The 13,732-nt window shown below is 36.8% G+C and overlaps 5 protein-coding genes across 5 annotated transcripts in view; 3 read left to right on the top strand and 2 right to left on the bottom strand.

Annotated features, from left to right (window-relative positions):
• The window catches only part of LOC104709999 (LIMR family protein At5g01460-like), a 4,397-nt gene extending 2,684 nt beyond the window's left edge, over window positions 1-1,713 (bottom strand). Inside the window, exons 1-5 of the mRNA XM_019228862.1 lie at window positions 1,222-1,713; window positions 1,027-1,112; window positions 564-679; window positions 336-446; window positions 14-149 (exon numbers count right to left, since the gene is read on the bottom strand). Of these exons, the coding sequence (XP_019084407.1) occupies window positions 14-149; window positions 336-446; window positions 564-679; window positions 1,027-1,112; window positions 1,222-1,571 (799 nt within the window). The 5' untranslated portion in view covers window positions 1,572-1,713. The remainder of the gene's footprint in view (window positions 1-13; window positions 150-335; window positions 447-563; window positions 680-1,026; window positions 1,113-1,221) is intronic.
• On the top strand, window positions 2,001-5,062 carry LOC104708994. Its single transcript, XM_010425653.2, has 10 exons — window positions 2,001-2,501; window positions 2,594-2,700; window positions 2,778-2,903; window positions 3,000-3,093; window positions 3,440-3,514; window positions 3,602-3,684; window positions 3,845-3,991; window positions 4,125-4,197; window positions 4,309-4,612; window positions 4,759-5,062. Exons 1-10 carry the CDS (start codon window positions 2,249-2,251, stop codon window positions 4,832-4,834), a joined length of 1,338 nt encoding a protein of 445 aa, XP_010423955.1. The 5' UTR covers window positions 2,001-2,248; the 3' UTR covers window positions 4,835-5,062.
• Window positions 5,863-7,112, bottom strand: LOC109125992. Its single transcript, XM_019228861.1, is given in 5 exon segments — window positions 5,863-5,955; window positions 5,958-5,997; window positions 6,460-6,535; window positions 6,809-6,887; window positions 6,969-7,112. Coding segments are annotated over 5 exon segments (432 nt in total).
• Window positions 8,144-10,537, top strand: LOC104708993 (vesicle transport protein GOT1). Its single transcript, XM_010425652.2, has 8 exons — window positions 8,144-8,253; window positions 8,388-8,451; window positions 8,822-8,883; window positions 9,076-9,167; window positions 9,270-9,350; window positions 9,472-9,569; window positions 9,651-9,732; window positions 10,149-10,537. The coding sequence occupies exons 3-8, from the start codon at window positions 8,853-8,855 to the stop codon at window positions 10,185-10,187; spliced, it is 423 nt and encodes a 140-aa protein (XP_010423954.1). The 5' UTR covers window positions 8,144-8,253; window positions 8,388-8,451; window positions 8,822-8,852; the 3' UTR covers window positions 10,188-10,537.
• On the top strand, window positions 10,769-12,227 carry LOC104708992 (glutaredoxin domain-containing cysteine-rich protein 1-like). The gene has a single exon (XM_010425651.2). It carries the CDS (start codon window positions 10,881-10,883, stop codon window positions 12,036-12,038), a length of 1,158 nt encoding a protein of 385 aa, XP_010423953.1. The 5' UTR covers window positions 10,769-10,880; the 3' UTR covers window positions 12,039-12,227.

The following is a 13,732-nucleotide window of genomic DNA, read 5'->3' as shown; positions in this document are numbered from 1 at the left end:
TCTTTAGAAAAGCTTGGCATGAAGACAACTAAAAAACCAGCACAATGAACCTTTATATACTGTGACCGAGTGATAACAGCCTTTGGTCGTCTGATGAATGCGGTGATAAGTCCCAAGGGTAGACAAGCAATACCAACACCACCAAATATCTAAAACATTTGAGATAAAAGAGTTTCTCAGAATCTTTAGAGGAAACAAAAAAATGACAGCCACCAAAAGACTTTTAACTACAAGAGAACACAACCAAGCCTCCTTAATATAAGAAAGATAACATGCCTTCCAAGACAATGAGGTGCAACTTTTAACACAAACACCTAACAGAGGAATGTACATACCGTGAAGAGCACTGACCCAACAATTGTAGCTAGAGCAACAACATATTCTGGAAACGTAGTACGCATGGTCCACGTCTTCTCAGATGCAGCATTAGCTGTATATGCTGAGCACTGCCAATCAATTAAACAAAGGAGCACGAACAATATGTTACACTTTGAAATATACTTGCATAGAGACTAATGAGAGATAAACTGATACCAAGAATACAAAAAAAGATCAAGTATTACCTGACGAGCAGTGTTACCAATGCAAGGTTGATTATTTGAAAACTGCCATGAAGTAGGGAAAGTGGTTGTGGCAGAAGACAAGTGCCGGACAGAGAAGTCCACCTTTCCAATGACTCCTAAATAATAGATTGTAGAAGCACATTATAAGCAGAAACTTAAAGATCACGAAACTACAAGCAAACTTGGAAGCCTCATAGAAGATTAAAAAAAGAAGAGCTATGCTCATGTATGTAAGCCAAACACATAGGTGTGGAAGGACTCTAAAAAGAGCTGGGCAAGACAAAACATCATCTAATGATCTCACATCACTATGTAAATAAGAAGAACATCAGATAATCACCATTTTCACAATCCGACAAATGGTCAATCACTACTCCAACATACTCTCAGAACTTTCATCAAACCAGGGAGAATACGAAGCTCAAATCTACAAAAGAAATCAAAGCACAGTAACAACACTAACCGTATAATATCCCAAGCACCAGAGCACAAACAACAGCAGTAGTAACTACCCAAATCAAAGCACTTTTTATCCTCTTTCCAAGACTCCTGCAGTAAAAACGCAATCCCACAAAAACAAAAACAAAAAACATCAGCAACTTTCGATTATCAACTTTAAAAACTCACAAAATATAAAGTCGTGGAGAAAGAAACAAACTTGTCCTGGTCGCCTTCATAGAAAAACATAGCGAAAGGGATAACGAAGAAGACAAGGACAGCGTCGATAATGTAAACGGCAAGCCAAAGATCCTTCATGGGCAAAGTGAGGTTGCAGGCGCCGTTGTAAATCGAATGGCGACAAGCATGCCGGTTAGCCACATCGGCGGGCAACATGAGAATGGAGATCATAGCAATGGATAAACCAAAAACAACAACGAATTTGGGGAAATAAGCCTGGTTCGCATCATCTGGATGCTGGTAGTTAACGAGGAGGTAGATGCTGGAGATGAAAACAATGACGCAAACAACGATCGCTACAATCACGAGAGCGAGATTGAAATCTCCCATCGCGTCCCAATGTTACGTGAGGTCCTTAACCCCACCAGGGCCTAGATTGAGATTTGAGAGAGAAGCAGCAACTCGATTCAAAAAAAAATTAGGGTTTCTTTTGAGGCTTCGAATTTTGAAATTGAATTTGGGGATTTTTTTTTTTTTGTAGATCTGTTTTTTTTCCACCTATGTCGAAAAACCAGGTTGGAAAAGACAGACGAAGACTGCGTGTCCCGGATATGTGAACTCGAGTCTGATAATTTACGTATAAGCCCCTCACTTATATGTCATATTTACGAAATTACCTTCGCTTTATGACAGATGGGTATAGGGTGTTACGGTAAATTGTTTAAGACGAGACGAGACCAGCCTGTCTTAAACTCCAAACCAAAAGAGATTTAATTAGTATGATTTTATTTGAGATTTAAAAAAAAAATTAAAATAAAAAATTAGAGGAAATGTTTTACTTTGTCCAAAGTCGTCTCTTTTTTTCTCTCTCTCTCTCTCTCTCTAAAAAATGTGTGGGTGAATCCACCGTTCAAAGAGCGTGACGATGAAGAAAGAGAAGAAGCCGACCCGTCGTTCAAATCTCTGTCATCATCGTTCGTTCCTCAACATTAACCCCAACCCTGCGTTTAGGGTTTTACCTTCTTCTATTCGATTTCTTCATTCCTCGATTCGATTCGATTCACGACATGTCTCTTCCTGATTCTCTCGCTTCGTCTTCTTCTCCTCCTCCTCCTGTGACCCGCGAAGAGACCGGGTATCACCGCTTTGAACACGCACACGATAGTGGTTTTGATCATCGTGATCGACCACCATGGAATCGTTCCGAGTACGATTACCGCCATGGGAGCATTGTTGCATCTGAGAACGTCAGGGATGGTTCGACTTCTTCTGAAGACCCTTGGTCTTGCGTTGTCGTCGTTGCTACCTTCTGTATCTTCGGTGAGATTCGAATTTTCAATCTATGCTTCCCTTGTGTGAATGTTTTTTTTTTGTTGATGATTATTTGTGTTTGTCATTGAATTTGAATTCAGTGTCGATGACTTTGATTCTGGGACTTTACGGCACCACGACCGTATGGTTGGGACCAAACGCTTCGTTCCTTATCAAGCCAACTTCAGTGTTCGTCCAAAATGTTATTGTATGTTTCTCTCCTCTCATGCATTAGGATCCCACCATTGTCGTCGAACTTTCCTGATATCGTGTTTCTTTCTCAAGGTGGAAGAATTAGGGAACAAGGGATCAGGTTTGATACTCTATGGATTGAACCAAGCCCCACAGCTTGATGTTCCGGCTAAATGGTCTGAACTTCACTATCTAGCCGTGCCAAATGATTCTTACAAGGTCATTAAGCTCTCTCTCTCTTTCTCTTTACCTCTGCTATCTAGAAATGGCTATGCAACGGGCACTGATACCTTTTTGTTTTGCTACTCTTTTCAGTATTGGATACAGTATTTGAACAAGGGGTCACGCTTAAAAGTTTCATACAATGTTGAATCTGTGGGTTCTTCCCTCTACCTTGTCATAGCCCAAGGTATGCTTGAGACGAATCCTTTTTTTTAATATTTTTTACTTCAGTAAGTTAGATGGATGCTCTTATATTCTTTTTGTTGGTTACTTTAAGTTAGCGTCACAATAGTTTATTGGCAAAGTCGTGTGTTTGGTGATGTTTTGGGATCCACTAAGAGTCTAAGACAGCTATTAATGAATTGTCTACTTCGTAATCATTCTTATCACTACCTTTGGTGCATTGGCTACTGTAGTTTGTTCCTTCCCCTGATTTGATATTTGAGATTTCGTGATGTATTCTGGTCTTTATTGGCTGTCAATAAGAAATAGTTGTTTAGTAATTCAGCTTTTTTATGCATTCATAATCGAAGGTGTGGATGGGCTCTCTGAGTGGGTACAGGACCCTACACGTCCAGACACCACATTATCATGGCATATAATCTCTGGTAAGCAATCACGACTTTTAACATGATAGGTTTTAATTCGTAATATTCATGAGCTCACTCACACTCTACCTATTTTATTTTTGACAGATAGTGGTTACATTGAGCAGGACATAACTAAGTCGTCGAGCTATTACGTTGCAGTAGGCAACGTATACCTGAATGAAGTGAAGGTAAAAGCTGAAGCAACTTATAATGATATATGTTAAATTTATAGGGTAAATTTGTGAAACAAGAGCCTCAATTGTTAGTTTTACTGCAGTATTTTGCCCCTTTCTAATCCGGAGTAGCTCTCTTTTTGTCATAATATTCTCACACAATATCTATGTTCAGGCGACGATTGACATTCAAGTCGAGGGGATATTGTATGATACTACAAATGCTTATTACAATTGCTCTTTCCCTAATGACAAGTGCACTCTAAGTGTTCCATTATTTGGAACTAATGCTGCGATACTAACATCACCAGGTCCAAAGCTGGTATGTCTCGTCTTTCTATTTCACTCTTCCTTACCAAACGAGTTCATAGAGCAATACAAAATAGTTCACATTTTTTATGTATATTCGAGAAGAAATATTACGACCTGAATTCAACTCTCTTCTTGTTGTTCAGAACAATTCTAAGAATGAGTTCTGTGCAAAGCTCTCATATGAACCAAGGTGGATTGCATACTTAGTTTGCATGGGTAATGCTCTTTCTGTTAATCTTTTGAGTGAGTCATAGTAACCGATGTTTTCGTTAAGACTTCTTTTATAAAATTTTGCTTTTCTCCTGGGATTTTTTTTTTTAATTACAGGTGTAGTGACAGCACTCTTGTTAATTGTCTCGGGTCTTTTCAATAAACGACAACCAGTCTCCGAAGACGAAGCTGTTGATGAAAATGATGATGTAGCTCCTCTAATTCCGGGCAAAGACGACGATAACTCGAGCTGGTGCTCGTCCTACAGTTCTATCTTGACAAGTACTGAGGAACTGGAAGGCGCACATGGTGAAGGCCACAGTAGTACAAGATATCTCTGTGCGATTTGCTATGATGCGCCTAGAGACTGTTTCTTCCTCTCTTGTGGTCACTGCGTTGCTTGCTTCCAGTGCGGGACACGGTAATAAATAACTCATTCCTTCCATTTTTGGGATAAAACATGACTTCGTTTAAACAATATTAGGATATGATCTTTTTTGTTTGGTTTTAAAATCGGTCTGGGTTAACATTAATGATGACTTTTAAAAAATTGGATGTAATACGCAGGATAGCTGAAACATCAGGTTTTTGCCCTGTATGTCGTAGGAAGATCAGGAAGGTAAAGAAGATCTTCAATGTCTAACACACAACAATGCACGTTGCTTGCTGTTGTTGGTTTCCTCGCATTACCGTATCTGTTGTATAGATGTAAAGACAAGTGTGGGATGGAGAAAAGCCATAAGAGTGCTTGTTTCTGTGTACGATGTATGGATTCCGGAGTTTTTCTCGGCTTGGTTGTACTTGTAACCATATATCATCGAACCCGGTTCATCCGAAATAATATTTTTCTGATTCCATAACTTCAGCGTCATTTCTTTTTTATAGTTAAATGATGATGATGGACAGGATGGGTAACAAACAACATACAGTATATATAGATGCGAATATTGACCCAAAGAAAAGTAAAAAAAACACTCATGATGCTCTCTTTCTCATATGAGAATTACTCCAAAATTTTGATAGGTAATCAGTCCTTTCAAAAATATAACTACTAATTTTCTTAACAAAAAGATGAAAAACATTTCCATTTTTATATATCGAAATTATCTATATATTTCCAAAAACACAGTATAAATCATGTAAAAATATTTGTTTTCCGATATTTAGCATCATAGATTCATAATATAAACAGCTAGGTTTCCAGCTAGGAAGGAGGAGGGCACTGGGCACAGCGCAATAATGGGGAGATTATTTCACAAGCCCGCATACAGCCCCTTTGCTGAACCACCTCCACCATTTCGTACCTGTTTTCAAATTAGAAAAGAGATAAGAATTGATCATATTCCCTGTTTTTGTCGCAGTGTTAAGAAGGTTATTATTTTCTATTTGTCATCCCTGCATACCTTATTGCAATTGAAGTTTCCGTGTCTTGGTTTATTGATTGATTCTTACGAGTTTTCTATATATATATATATATAACAGGAGGAATATGTATCGCCTGATGTTGCTAAGTCTTCAAGGTATCACCAATTCATTTTTTTTTATCGAGTAAATAGTAATAGGGTTGTTTTAGCTTATATATATATGGGATCAATTGTTGTTGTTGTTGTTGTTCATACGTGTTAGTATATATATATTTTTTTTCACCTGAATCAGCTTAGCTAAGCAGCTTCAAACAACAACTCTATGGCAATGTAGAGATGACAACCTAGAATACTTTTTGTACCATTCCAAAATATCCTTCTTCGTGAATCGTGATCAGCATAAGTTCGTTCTTTCTCTTTGGCGTAGAAATCAAATATGTAACTGAATAAAACAGTGATAAGTTAGTGACTTCAAACATTTTCATGCATTTGATTTCACAATTTTAACTATCTATGGCAAGTAAACTCTAGACTACTATCTACAAGAAATATTGCAAATCAGTTTGATGAATTCACTACCTTTATGGAACAGTCTGTTCCCATATACAGATCCCTTTTTAATTGTTAATCTATGGAACTAAACTCTAAACAATTTGTTCAATGAAATACAATTGGGAGATTTTTATAAATACACCAAATCTTATAAGAAATTTGAAAACTACACTTAATATTATAGTTATTTGAAAACTAGACATTTTATAATGAAATTCATTGGACAGAAATACCTTTATTATTAAACAATTTTAGTAATTAAATAAAAATAAGAAAAATTTAATTTATATTTAAAAATAATTAAGCTTTAAAAATAAATTACTTTAAAAAAATGGTTAAATTCGAAATAAATTATTTCCCACTGTCATTTGACAACATCGAAATTACACCAATTTTGTAATCTTGAAAAGTCTCATCACACAAACTTTCTTGTAAATATAGAAGTAAATGAAATGATGTAGACAAATTTACAAACAAATTCATGAACTTATTATATAAACAAACTTACCAAGCACATCCCAAAGAGTTTCACAAACTTACCAAGCACATCCCAAAGAGTTTCACAATGCAAATATCAAGACCGGCGGCTCCTTGTAGCAAACAAGTTTTTCATTGAACAAAATAACCAAGCTCCTCTTGTGTCCTGGAGGCAAAATAGATTTGAAAGCTAAGTAACAAATTAGCTTAAGATAACTTCTCACTTATAATGGAGACAAAGAGATTTAGCATTGACATTTCCCTAGGTTCTTTGACTTTTCCAAGACCAATTGGAAAGTAGACCTACAAAACAACGTATTCACAAGCATAAAACACAATAATCTATTTGAACCAATTGGAAAGTAGCCAAGTATCTATTAGTACCTTTGTTAGAGAATTAGTTTCAAACATATTCTCCACCTTCACATCAACTCTATGTTTGGCAAGATGAACTATTCTTCCTCTCTCTCTCAAATTCTCGAGGAGTGGTGATATTTGCAGACTATGAAAACCATTAGAGATACTCATCGTTTCGTTTTTTAGAATATCACCAAAAAATATACCCTTGATGAATATCTGCCAAGAAGCCACTCAATCAAAGTAATCAAAGGAATGCTATTCGAAAATGAAAAATAAAATGTTACATGCAAATACCTGAGATCACAAATCAGGAATGAACCTTGCTAAATCGTCAAAAGAAATTGATTTCAGCGCTTCCAACATGTTTCTATTTGAGTGGCTACTTTGTGAAACGATTTGCATGAGAAGCCGTTCAGAATGGTCAGAAATTACAAAATGAAGTTTGTGTATCTCTTATAAAAAAGTTAAAGTGGCAATTAAACTTAAACCTGAGTCAATGGCACTAATCTCTCTTTTCATGGAGGAGATGTTCAGAAGAGGTGCAATAAATATTTGTGAAAATCTGAAAATGAGAAGAAGAAAAAATTGTAACAATGGAAAACAAATAGCACAATATAAAAAAAAATGATCTGATTGTGATATATATAACCTACATTGCCATGGCAACTTCAAGGTGGTGAGGATCGACTTTTATTTCGTAAATAGTATGCTCCAGTTCAGTTCTCTCGTTTGAATAACCTCCATGATTACTCAAGAAAGCTTCAAACTACAAGAAACGAAAAACAAACTTAGGACGACAATTGAAATTACATAGATATATTGCCTTATACTAAACAAAAACAAAGGACAAACTTATGACCACAACTAGAAATGATTGAAATTATACAAATATCTCTTAGAATCGGTTTGCAATATGAAAGATTTTTATAACAAAGCTCCCCTAATTGATGAGAAAAAAGAGATTACACAAACTGCTCTATGAACAAGGAACAGCAAAGCTAACGATTTGATAACAAAAAGTGTACAAAACAATTATTTTCTGATTGCAAATAATTGATATATAATATAAAGTATATTCGTATTTCGTTTTATTTTAAACGGTGTACAACAGAGTGACATGTGTCAAGTGGTGAATGGTGAAGACACATAATTTACATTGTTCCCAAGCGCACTATATCTTTCTTTCCGATTGGGGCACTCACCGGGTACGGAATTTTGATTTCTAGCAAACAAATCACGACCCCCACCGTGCTCTCTCTCGCATCGCCTTCTGCTCCTCCCTCCGGCCATTTGTCTCTTCTGCGAGCAAGTTCGTTTCTCTCTTCTCTATCCCCATCTTTGTTTTTTTTGTTCATCATCACGATCTCCTGCTCATGTTCGTTGCACTGATCTATCAATTCCGATTACAAAATTCGCCTGACATGTTTGATAATTTTTTTCTAGATCGTCTTCGAGGAATCTGCGTGCTAGGTTTTCTACGCCTTCTTCTTCCCCTAATTCCAGATCTGTAAGTTACCCTGGCACCGTAGCGGTTTCTGTTTGATAACCTTTTTTGATATGATCATCGTTTTCACTTGAATCTTTTCAATTTCTGCAATTCGTCTGATTAGATTCTAGTATCGTTGAATCAATCGCTCTTCTCGCTCTGTGGGCAGTCTATTTGTTTTCGATTGAACAACCTAGGGTTTATACGTTTGATTCCGTAACTAGTATCTCTAGTCGACTTCAAATCCATAGAATGACTCCAAACATTGATTTTCGCCAAAACTGATGCCAGAGTTTTGGATCTCTATGCGATCCTAAGTTTGTAACACTAATGTTTCTACTTTTAATCGTCTAATTCCTGAATTTCAACATTGTTTCTTGCCTATTGACAGCGAAAGGTAGAAGCAGCTGAATCCGGGAATCATGATGTCCTTCGAAATGAATGACCGAAAAAGTACGTCTACATTGTGATTTCTAGAAATAATCCGTTGTCATGTTACTTAGTTATACTTATTACGTTATTGAGTGAGTAGATCATCCGATGTCATGTTATTGTTGGGGAATCCATTTATTTTCCTGTATATTATCATCAGGGTGCAAAGTTATTCCTACTGAACTTGGTTATACTTTATGTGATTTGAAACAGAAATCGGGTTAGGGCTCACAGGATTTGGAGTATTTTTCTCGTTTTTGGGAGTAGTCTTTGTGTTTGATAAGGGATTACTTGCCATGGGAAACGTAAGTACCTCAGATTTCTTTGTTTTCTAATGCTTTGACCACTATTCTTGCATAGTACAAAACTAAGAGTGAGATAGCTTGTTTCTTTTCATGTTTTCTCAGATTCTTTTCATATCGGGTGTTAGTCTAACCATTGGCTTCAAGTCTACCATGCAGTTTTTCATGAAACGTCAAAATTATAAGGTCTAGTTGCTTTTGCCATCTTTCTGTATCTTGTCAATATCTCTGGATCCGTCTCAGATATATCTTTACATATTTATCCTTATACGCATGTTCATTTGGCTTTTACATATTCTCCACTCAGGGAACTATTTCTTTTGGCGTCGGTTTCTTTTTTGTTGTCATTGGGTGGCCAATCCTGGGAATGATGTTGGAGACCTATGGCTTTTTCGTACTCTTCAGGTCTTTTTGCTATTTTTCTTCTTATTTACTGATACAGCTTGTGGGAATGTAAACAGATACTAAAAGCGTTTTGTATTTCAGTGGCTTCTGGCCAACCTTGGCAGTTTTTGCTCAGAAGATACCAGTTCTCGGTTGGATCATTCAGCAACCATATATTAGAACGGTATGTCTCCAATTCAAAATTCACTAATAATTGTCTTTGCATGAGACTCGTAGACTTCCACTACCACATGCCGTTACTCAATGTTATCAATAACAATTTATCCATGTGAACTGCTCAAAACCTGGTGAGATAGATGTATTACTCCGATCCACATACAGAAACAGAACTCATGTGATTCCCAGTTTGGCTATCCAAATTACAATGGATCATTCTCTCATTGTGTCTGATGATCTTGAGTTTCTAGGCCTAGTGTTTTGTCAGTCTTGAGTTTCTAGGCCTAGTGTTTTGTCAGTCTTGAGTTTCTAGGTCTAGTGTTTTGTCAGTTTGCCTTAACTTTATTATTAACTCTGTTGCATATTCTGCCAGTTGTTGGCTAATGCGATCGATTGACTGGTTTTTGTTTATGCAATGTGTAGTTCTTTGACAAGTACCGTGGCAAGCGTGTGCCGGTTTAGTATCCTAGCGCCCGGGTAGAGAGACGATTCACTACTGAGCTAGATGCAGCTGAACAGGCGATTAAAGTTTTTGGAAGAAGAAGTTGGTGGTGTGGTTGTCTGACTTCTGTAGAAAACTATAAAACCATAGGAGAAAGAAATTAGGATGGAGCAGAACGTACAATTTGAAGCTGTTTGTCTATGTACTTAAAGAGAAAACTCAGTGACTTAATGCTCTTGATGGGGTTTGTAAACGTTTTTTGGTCCCTTTTTTTTTAATTTGACAAATGGTTTGGCCAAATCTGATTTTGGCAATACGTCGTCGCTTGTTTTTGGCATACATATAAAAGTGATTAGCGGTTCCGGTTTAATGTGTAATTCTAATGTGGTTCGGTTTAAGTGGCCAATTTGGAAGATGCCCAGTTTTTATGTACCGTTGCGATAATCGATGTTTTGTTAAATCGTCTACAGACGTGGCACTTGCTTAGTGGTCACACTCTCTCATTTGTTTTCCCCCGAAAAGAAAAAGAGAAGCTACCATCTTTTCACTAGCCGTTGGGGCTGAAATTGAATCATCATCAATTCATCATCCTCATCGCCCTTTTTTTTTTTTTTTTTTTTCTTTTACCCTAATTTATCCCCAACTAGCTTTTCTCGAATTTTGTTATCTGATTGGTACAGATCTCCGGTGAAGTAAAAAAACACTGGAGGGAGATGAAGTCATCGAGAATGAAGTTTGCAAAGAAATTAAAATCGTTTAGAGCCGGCGAGTATCTGAATCAGGATCGGATTCTTCAGGTGCTTTCTGCTGCAGAAGATGGGATCTCTGAGTTTCTTCCAAAGATATCTAACCCCATTCCTCAGATAACAGCCGCCGGTTCTATCTGGAGAACCCCTCAGAAGCCTGGAGATCAAATCGCAAACGTAAAGGAGGAACTTGTGGAAAACGAGAGAGAAGAAGCTTCTAGAAGTGTCGTCGGCGACAAGGAGAACGTCCGGCCTCCGGTAAACCAGATTCCGAGAGTTCCGTGTGATCAGAAAGAGAGCAAATCGGAAGTTTCTAACGGATCTCATAAAGCTATTGGATCTGGGTTTAGAAGACCTGATTTGAATTCGAGCACACTTTTCGATCCGAAGCTGTTAGAAGCGTTTGAATTAGCAGCAGTGGGCTTTAAGAAGATAGACGATTTCTCCAGAATCGATGATGAAGAAAACCATATCCCCTTTCCCGTTGAAGAGGAAATCGAAAAAGACGAGAATACCCTTCCTCCGGTGATCCGCGTCGAAGAGGATAGACGGAAAGAAGAAAATGTCAACGCCCTTCAGATAGTCAACGCGACCGCGGAAGGAGTGAACGGAGAAGACGGCGATGCCGTTATCGATCCGTTGTTGGAATTTGAGGAGCGGTGTCCTCCGGGAGGAGAGGAATCAGTTGTTTTCTACACGACGACTCTCCGGGGAATCAGAAAAACGTTCGACGACTGCAACATGATCCGATTTCTGCTTGATAGTTTTAAGGTTAAGTACTACGAGAGAGATGTGTCGATGCATAGAGAGTATAGAGAAGAGCTCCGACGAATCTCAGCGGCGGAGGAAACAGAGGTTCTGCCTCCGGTTCTGTTCGTTAAAGGAAGATGCATCAGAGGAGCTCAGAGGGTATTGGGTCTGCACGAGCAAGGTATGTTTAAGGTTCTGTTTGAGGGCGTTCCAATCACCGGAAATGAACGTTGCCTGCGATGCGATGGGTTTAGGTTTCTGATGTGTGAGGGATGCAGAGGTAGCCGCCGGATTATCTCCGGAGATGGATCAAGGACTCAGTGTTTGATATGCAATGAGAATGGTTTGGTTGTGTGCGTTGATTGCTGCTCCTAATTTGACCAATTTGTTTTTTTTTTTTTTTGTGTTGTATATATATTTATTACTCAAAATCAGTGTTCTAAAAAGCGTTTTAGGCGTTCGCCTCCGCCCCGTCTAGGCGCTAGGCGCTATAGCACCGCATAGACGACCGCTTTGACCGCCTAAAATTGTAGTATCATCATTATAGTGTATTTTTAAAATTTTAATTGCACAAACTTAAAATTTATAAGGTTTATTTCTATAAATATAATTATAAATGTTTAATATATTATTTAAAATAAATTGAAATAATATTTTTACCTATTTTTTGTTTTTGATTTAACATTTTTATTATTCTTATAAATATTTTGTATAATTATGTATATAATATCAGATATATATTACTTTATAGTATAAACGATTAAACCGTCTAAAACCGTCTAGATTGCGATTAGGCGTTTTAGGCGCTAGGCGTTGGATTACCGCCTAGTTAACGCCTAGCGCTTGAGCATTGCTCAAAATTTATTTATTAATATTTTTTCAAAGTGCTGTAACGATTTCTTTATACGGAAAATAAATATGGTCATTCGTTATCTACCATATATGGTTGTTTCCAAACAAATAATCTCACAAAGATTTCGAATTATAGACACGAATTGCTCATATAGCATTTTGTTAGTGTTTATAAAAACTATAGGATGTTTATAACAAACCGGTTTTAGTAGCAGCATGTCTTAAACCTCCACGAAAGATTGTTATCCTTAATTGACAAAAACTACAATTATTTGAGAATCGAACTTCCTATTTGACTAAATAATCGATCATCCACTTATCACTAATTCTATGAATAGTTAAGTTATACTGAATAAATTTTGGACTTTTATATGTGAATGTTACACTAAACAGTCAAAGTAGTCAAGAAGACCAAGTTGGAAGTGTATTGGGCCGCCGGGGTCGACTGATTTGAGTGGAAAAATCCCACTGATTGCAAACGAGAGGCGGGCCTTCCTTTTCAACCAAAGCCGCCTATTTTACTTTTATCATCACAAACTGCTTGCTAAAGGATTTTAATTTCTTTCTTTTTCGAGTCTTTTTTGTTTTTTCTAGAAATATTTTAGCTATAAAACCTAACGTACAACAATTGCATAACGATTGGCTATGGATAATGGATTGATTATGATGATAAAGAAAAACAAAATTTGTTTTTAAGAAGGAAAAAAGATGCTTTACATAATTAATGATTTTTATAAGCATGCAATTCATTTTTCTGCAAAACTTTTTATTTGTTAAAACATTTGGAGTAGACTTCCATAACCGACTTATTACTTATCTTATTATATAAAATTCATCGCCATGTATAAAGTCCATTAGCCATAATCTATTCAGTTTAAGTTTAAACTTTGCCTTTTACTATATAATGTGCTTGTTTTGTTGTATGAGTGAATTAGAATAAAAAAGAGAGAAACACCAAAACTCTTTCTTACTTTTACAACATTATTTCCTTTTTCTCTTTGTCTTTTATGGAAACAATTAATGCGGACTAGAGCGACAGTCGCGGATTCTACGAGGTCCAGTTACATTTCTTGGTGTCAGAAGATATTTTTTCCAAATTTTACATAAAAATTAATTGTGGAAAACGTTTAAAAAACTTTGTTACTTTTTGGTTGTTACGATTTGGTTGTTACGATTTGGTTGTTACTTGTACTTTTATAAAACTTTGTTACTATTGG

Source organism: Camelina sativa, chromosome 8 (assembly GCF_000633955.1).
Source record: "Camelina sativa cultivar DH55 chromosome 8, Cs, whole genome shotgun sequence".
Lineage (NCBI taxonomy): Eukaryota > Viridiplantae > Streptophyta > Magnoliopsida > Brassicales > Brassicaceae > Camelina > Camelina sativa.
The sequence above is the reverse complement of the archived record's forward strand: the minus strand, read 5'-3'. Positions and strand labels throughout refer to the sequence as shown.

Excerpts from the sequence above, each read along its gene's own strand:
- LOC104708994 (XM_010425653.2), top strand. The coding sequence starts at position 2,249 with ATGTCTCTTCCTGATTCTCTCGCTTCGTCTTCTTCTCCTCCTCCTCCT. Across the intron at positions 2,502-2,593 it reads TGCTACCTTCTGTATCTTCG|TGTCGATGACTTTGATTCTG; the intron begins GTGAGATTCGAA and ends ATTTGAATTCAG. Across the intron at positions 3,094-3,439 it reads CTACCTTGTCATAGCCCAAG|GTGTGGATGGGCTCTCTGAG; the intron begins GTATGCTTGAGA and ends TCATAATCGAAG.
- LOC104708993 (XM_010425652.2), top strand. The coding sequence starts at position 8,853 with ATGATGTCCTTCGAAATGAATGACCGAAAAA. Across the intron at positions 8,884-9,075 it reads CGAAATGAATGACCGAAAAA|AAATCGGGTTAGGGCTCACA; the intron begins GTACGTCTACAT and ends GATTTGAAACAG. Across the intron at positions 9,351-9,471 it reads TGAAACGTCAAAATTATAAG|GGAACTATTTCTTTTGGCGT; the intron begins GTCTAGTTGCTT and ends TTCTCCACTCAG.
- LOC104708992 (XM_010425651.2), top strand. The coding sequence starts at position 10,881 with ATGAAGTCATCGAGAATGAAGTTTGCAAAGAAATTAAAATCGTTTAGA.